This window comes from Teleopsis dalmanni, chromosome 1, assembly GCF_002237135.1.
Source record: "Teleopsis dalmanni isolate 2A chromosome 1, ASM223713v2, whole genome shotgun sequence".
Classification (NCBI taxonomy): domain Eukaryota; kingdom Metazoa; phylum Arthropoda; class Insecta; order Diptera; family Diopsidae; genus Teleopsis; species Teleopsis dalmanni.
The window spans coordinates 134,108,802-134,115,648 of NC_051846.1; the positions used below are offsets into that span (position 1 = coordinate 134,108,802).

A 6,847-nucleotide genomic window follows, 5' to 3' on the forward strand; every position below is an offset into this window, starting at 1 on the left:
GGTGGAATTATAGGTGGAGGTTGGCAACAAGTGCCAACGAAATTTGAATTCCAACCATGATGAGAGCGTAATCCAGAGCAAGGTCTAAGGTGGCACCATCCATTATAGGAATTGCAACGTACAGATATGGTGTTCCTAGAGATTGCTCGATTAAAAACTGTGCATAGCCAATTGGTAGACAAAGGGAATGCCATGGGGGGAGATTGTATGGCATTGATTGAAAACGGACTGACAGCGTTTGAAGAAGATGTAGATGTTCTAACTGGAGGAGAAGTTGGACAACAAGCTCCTCTAAAGGCAGAGTTCCAATCGGTATGGCTATGCAGACCTGAACAGTTTCGAAGGTGGCACCAGTTATTGCAACTGTTGTACCTAACAGATGTTTGGTTTCTGCTGATAATATTGTTGCAGACAGAGCAGTGCCATTTTGAAATTGCTGGTATAACAGGACCAGGATTAGATTCAATACCGACCATTAGAAGTAACATAAGAAGCAAGATGGCCGGAACTTGCTTCCTAGTAGGAAAAACACATATATACGACATATGTCAAACAAACACATACCTGCTTGTGTAGTCCCTTTGGGGGTGGTCGAACGGCATTTGGTCGTCTTTGACGAGTGCCTCCGGGACGTAGACCCGGCCGTTCTTGGAACCCCTACATGGAAGTATTTGAATCAGGGCCACTTAGCAATTACGTCAGCGCTCATCGACATACTAACATATATTGATGAATTACAAAACTCTTAACAAGAGCACAGACAAGACTGAAGTTTTGTACTGTGCAGCAGCTGCGAATCGGTGCATTTTTACTCGGACAGCTCCGAACTTGAAACACATGTGGCGGTGATTTGTTTTCGGCTATACAAAATAGGTCAATCAGCCCATGAGATTAATCAAGAGTAATTAACACTTATAATTTTCAGTTTCCTTGTACAAAAGTCTTACCGTACACATATACAATTAATGTACATACAGAAAATATCTGACACCTAGAATAAACTAGTCACATATCAAAACAACTACGGCCGAAACTTTGTTACAAGAGAACTATCACCTACCTAAGTTTAACAAGGAATAATCTTAATCTACTTACGTTCGTAATGACAGGTCATGATTAATAGGCTTTTATGGTTATAAATTTAACGCCGCCAGCAGAGACCCCTGCAGAAGTTGTCAGGATGAGGGCATATTAACAGTTAACTTGTTAAAAAATTTCTACTTTGAAGAATTTGGAGAGCTAGTCATAGTCGATATAACAAATCTGTCTAGACTTATCATGAAAACCTGATAAGCTAAATTAAAAGGCTTAGCATTCAAGAGTGTCACAACTTGTTCTAGCAATTGCATTCTCAGTTTGTACATGCGATCTTTCTGTCACAGTTTATCGAAAGACATATTGAGAGATGTCTAAAAGCAGTGCGAAGAACACTTCTTTCTTTTTCAATTCATTTGCATTTATTTTTGAAACTCGAATAACCTGCTCAATTGTCGAGTACTTAAATTGAATCCATATTCATGATTTGGTATCTAAGTTTTTGTTTAGATTATTTTTGCAGTGCTTTATAAATATTTTTGCATGCGTCTGTATGTGGTAACATATATGGATTTGCCAGGTTTAGCTACTATTATTACTTCTGCCTTCATCCAGAAACTGAGTACTTATTTCAATTTGAAAAATGTGTTAATAAGCCACCCAATAATCAACCAACATTTGCCGCTTCAAGTTTTTTGTTGCCTTTCATGAAGAGTAGTTTAAATTTTTATTGTGCGATAAGTTTGTTATGCAACGTTTTGGAAGAGTAAATTTTTAGAATTAAATTTTTCAAGTTTTACTGAGTGGAGATTCATCCATTTGCCATTTCGTCTAAGTTTGTCAAGTTCATCTAAGTTTGTCAAGTTCGGCTAAGTTTATCGATCACCAACAGTCTGATTTCATTATGATATTCGTTTATGATAATATCGTGCTCCATTGAAATTTAATTAATTATTGATTTAGGTTTTCAATCAGTTTGTTGGTTGATCAGGAAATATTTTTGTTCTTTATCAAGTAAATTGGGATCAGCATCTAACTCAATGCCCTCTTTGATTTTTATACAAATTTTAGAATTTAAGTTTTTGTCAGAATCAAGTAATTTCCATTCTGTCTGTCTTCTTGTTCATTTACCTTCTCTAAATTCTGAAGTAGAAGAAATTTAACGAATTGAGTGTAGGATTAGGACTTAAATTAAGTTTCCAATCATGAATCGGATCAATTTAATTTATAGTAAGAAATCTTACTAGTGTGTATCTTACAAATTTTTTATTCAGTTCATATATTCGTTTTAATAATAAATTAAAAACTTTTTAACTACATAACTCAACAAAACATTATTCATTTTTAATAAGGATATAAAAGAAGTAACGAAAAATGTAATAATATTTTACTTCACACATTAATTTCTTCCCTAAAAGTAACGTCTGGGTTAAAAAAAAGCACAAATAACTCATTTTTTTTAAAAGATTATTATATTACTTGTAATTACTAGCAACAGTTTAAGTTAAACTTTCAACCTTAAATTAATGTTACATTTACTTGCGAATAATTCAGAAATATATTTAAAATATTCGTATTTACATATTCTTCAGTATATTTGATATAAATTTATTCATAACTTAAATCCTGAATGAATACTTACAATTCCAAACGTTAAATTTTCATATGATACTAAATCAAAACCAGCTCTTTGAATCATAGCTTGAAAATCTTCTTGTTTTGGAAATTTACGAATACTCTCTATCAAATACTGATACGGCTGCCATTGCCCTGCAAGTATCTGCCCCATAGGTGGTATAACTTGGAAGGAATACTGATCGTAAATCCATTGCATTACATCGTTATTCAACTGACTAAACTCTAAGCACAAAAAACGGCCCCCAGGTTGCAGAACACGATAAGCTTCTTGTAATACCTAAATTTAAAACACTTTTTTTAGAATTAAACACATTTATATACTTTTTACCTTATCTATATGTGTACAGTTTCGTATACCAAATGCTATTGTATACGCATCGAAACTACTATCTGGAAACATTAATTTTTCAGCGTCAGCACGTTGCCATTCAATAGATACGTTTGATAGGTTTTCTTGAGATATTTCCAATTGCTTTACACGTTCTTTACCTACATCCAGCATATGTTGATTTATATCGGACACAGTTACATGACTTTGACGTTTTTGTGGATTTGATTGATTTGCTAAACATTTTAAGTAGCGGAATGAAATATCTCCTGTACCCCCAGCCATATCCAACAATTTTGTTCCGTGTGTAGGGCCTAACCGTTCAATTAATATGTCTTTCCATATTCGATGTATGCCCCATGACATTACATCATTCATAAGGTCATAGGATTTTGCTACTTCTTCAAAAACTCTATGAACTATAAATTGTTACTTAATAAATTCAAATTTTAAGTAAATTCTGTAATTACCTTTTTGTTCCTTCTCACTTGTTTTAACGGTTTGAAAACCGAAATGCGTTGTGTCACTGTTAGTACTTGGATTATCTTTTGTATTACTGTCGCCTTGTGCAATATAACTTCTTTGAAAACCAATGCTTAAATCTATGTATTGTTTAAATTTATTAATTCTGCTTCCAAGGATTTTTAATCGAAAGTTCTGTGTAAGAGCCATATTTCCACGAACCAAACCGATAAATTACAATACTATAGAAATCTTTTATTTAAGTATCAGCTGCTTGACTGTGGTTAGGGTTGGTAAACATAAATAAAACTTTTTAGCAAAGAATACATTTCAAAGAACGAAAACTCTTCCCGCTTTAAGCGTAACGTTTTGAATACATGTGATTGATGATGCCACGATACATCAAATTCAAACAATACCTTACAAGAACGGCAACTCCATTGTGAACTAAAGTTTGTTTTTTCGAGCAACAACAATTTGCCGTGAAGCTCTTTAAGGTGTTACTGAAAAATGCACAAACAGCAGCTGCAATCATTGAAATTTTTCACCTTTTCAACTTTCTGCGATACGTCACGTATTTTTGAGAACGGAATATTTTGAAAAGTTTACAACGGCGTTTACATTGACCGAAAAAGGCTTGATTTGAATGAGACATTTGAAAGTGTTTACATTCGTTGTATTTCATTCGTTCTCATTTCAAACAACTGATTTTTCAACTTGCCTCTTGATTTGATTTTTGGCCTGTGCCAAAAAAATGTTGCATGAATATTAAATATGCCTTCAAACCTTACAATATAAACTGAAAACATATTTCTAACTTCGATTAATTACTTTTTGGGAAGTAAAAGTTCTAAAAAGATGTGCATCGTTTTCAAAAAAACGCAACCACCAAACATTTGTTTACCTTTTTTGTAAATATGTCAAAAACAGCTTTCTCAAACTGTTAAAATGCCATGAAGAGCTTTTACGTAACGCTTCCTGTTTATACACTTCTGAGTGCACTGAAACTAACTTACTATATATTTATATAGTATATATGCAGCTATAATCAAGCTGCACACAGCATCCTTTGTTTGATAAACAACGTTGCTCTCAGAGAAGTCAACTTAGATGACAAACACCACCACACTTATCTTAAGAATGCAAATCCCAGCATAATTGGCTTGGCTTAGTTAGATTTTGCTTGGCACTTTCAAATTAATTCCAGAAAAACCTTGTTGTGGTTTTAATTATAGCTCGGTGTATAACAACCGTACACATTTGTAAACTATCTGAAATTAGAAATCCTCTTTATTTAGGCAATATTTATTTATATTAAAATATGTCATTTCTTTTAAGGTGCCACATAATCGTGATCATATCATGAACCCTAATAAAATGATATCTTTACAATGTCATTTAAAATCTGAATAAAATATTCATATATTCTATACATAAACAATTTTATAATATTCATCAAACAGATGAACTAAAAATTTACAGAAAATATCTTGTGTAAATCTTGCATTAATTCTGGGAAATAATTGAGCCTATTTCATTTCATAACACTTCTTTTAATTAAACTTATCTAATATTCTTAAATACTTTAATATTTGTTAATTTATTTATAAATATATTTTATAATTATGATGTAAAATTACATAAAAATATTTCTACTAAAAATACTCATATGACGTCTAACAACGAATGCTACTAATCATACAGGAAAGTATGTAAACTAATAATATGCATCATTCACGGTTGAAATTTTCAATCCTGCTTTGTGCACATACATTTGTATTGTGTACGTTTTGTTGTTGCATTTGCATTTTGCTTACTTTATTTTCGTTGTCAAAACTAATTGCTAGAAAATAGTAATAGCAATTCAAGCCCTGTTGAAAAGCTTTAATTTTACCGAATACATGTATACAGACCAAAATCTGGTATACATACTTGAATATACACAGTGCGTTTTCGTAGCACCCATACTTGGTCTGCAACATGTAGCTTTGTCTATATCATGATTAACTGTAACATCTATGTATACAGTACAAAACTTCTTTTCAAAAATAATATGGCAACTTTATTTCAATCTATTACCTTAATGAAAGTAGATAATTTTTCAATTTGTTGTGTTTTGCAAACCACAGTTCAATGTTTAGAAATTAACAAATATTATAAAATTATTAAAAGACAATGAACGAAAATGAAGATCCATTTGGCATGATATGTCGAGCGTGTATGAGTAAAGATCAAATATTTCATTCAATTTTAGAAAGTGTAGATGGTAACAAATTGCGGATTTTTGAGATGCTTGGAACGACGACACCCCAAATATTTATTCAGATTAATGCTGCAGATAAACTACCAAAGATTATTTGTAACACGTGTTTAAATAAACTAAATATAACATATAATTTTCAACAAATGGTGATAACTTCGGAGAAGCGTATGCGATCTCTGCTTTATGTCGAGCCGAATGCAGGCTTACAAAAAATGCATTCATTGGAAGACCCTCTAGTTGAAAAAGAATTATTTCACGTATCAAACAATTCACTAAAGCAGGGAATTATAAGCGAAGATAATTATTTCGAGTTCTCAAATTTCATTAAAAAGGAGGAAGTGTCAGAAGGAAGTCATGATTTAACAAATTTCGTATCTGAATGGACTCACCAAAGGTAAACTTACCTAAATTTTCAATTTTAATATTAATATGTCTATAAATTTTTTTAGTGAAGAACATGAACAAAATATATTAAAAGTTGACAAACCAAATAAACCTCAAAGCACGAAAATTTGGAGCGCACTACCTGATGAGGAGTACAGCGAAGAAATTGAAAAGTATTTTAACTTTATAATAGTAATATTAAAAAACTATTTGCTACAATATTTTTTAGACCTGATGAACGTAATAGACGTAACGCACAACATCCTTGCTTAGAATGTGGTAAGATTTTCGACCGTCCATATCGCGTTAGGCGTCATATGGCAGTTCATTCAAAGGAACGTCAATTCGAGTGTAAAATATGCAAATATCGATTTTCAAAAGAAATTCAATTAACAGCGCATATTATATCACACAGCGATAATTTGGAATCAAGAAAACGTAGATCGCCGGAAGGATATAAGTGTCAAGATTGTCCACGCCGATTTGAAAAACATGAATCACTTTCGGCCCACCGGCAATGTCATAAGAAGATCGAAGAAACTGATAAAATGTTTCAATGTGATGTATGTCAGGAAAGATTTGAAAAGTTATCACTCCTTACCAATCATATGCAAAAGCACCCAGATTGTCCTAAGTATAAGTGCCACATATGTGATAAAATTTTCTATGTGAACGCATTGCATATTGAACATCTAAATAAACATGGAATTCAAAAAAAACATGTTTGTGTTTACTGT

The 6,847-nt window shown here is 32.3% G+C and overlaps 2 protein-coding genes across 2 annotated transcripts in view; one reads left to right on the top strand and one right to left on the bottom strand.

Annotated features, from left to right (window-relative positions):
* Positions 1 to 2,564: 2,564 nt before the first annotated feature.
* LOC119666264 (2-methoxy-6-polyprenyl-1,4-benzoquinol methylase, mitochondrial-like) lies at positions 2,565 to 3,743 on the bottom strand. Its single transcript, XM_038075550.1, has 3 exons — positions 3,472 to 3,743; positions 3,002 to 3,420; positions 2,565 to 2,950 (listed from the first exon to the last, which is right to left on the bottom strand). The coding sequence occupies exons 1-3, from the start codon at positions 3,671 to 3,673 to the stop codon at positions 2,648 to 2,650; spliced, it is 924 nt and encodes a 307-aa protein (XP_037931478.1). The 5' UTR covers positions 3,674 to 3,743; the 3' UTR covers positions 2,565 to 2,647.
* Positions 3,744 to 5,638: 1,895 nt separating this feature from the next.
* The window catches only part of LOC119666219 (zinc finger protein 701-like), a 1,796-nt gene continuing 587 nt past the window's right edge, over positions 5,639 to 6,847 (top strand). Inside the window, exons 1-2 of the mRNA XM_038075501.1 lie at positions 5,639 to 6,120; positions 6,340 to 6,673. Coding sequence (XP_037931429.1) covers positions 5,639 to 6,120; positions 6,340 to 6,673 — 816 coding nt within the window. The remainder of the gene's footprint in view (positions 6,121 to 6,339; positions 6,674 to 6,847) is intronic.

Bases quoted from the DNA above. Each gene is read 5' to 3' on its own strand.
- LOC119666264 (XM_038075550.1), bottom strand. From the start codon at position 3,673: ATGGCTCTTACACAGAACTTTCGATTAAAAATCCTTGGAAGCAGAATT. The intron at 3,421-3,471 runs GTAATTACAGAA...AACAATTTATAG, and splicing joins AAGTGAGAAGGAACAAAAAG to TTCATAGAGTTTTTGAAGAA. The intron at 2,951-3,001 runs GTAAAAAGTATA...TTTTAAATTTAG, and splicing joins ACTGTACACATATAGATAAG to GTATTACAAGAAGCTTATCG.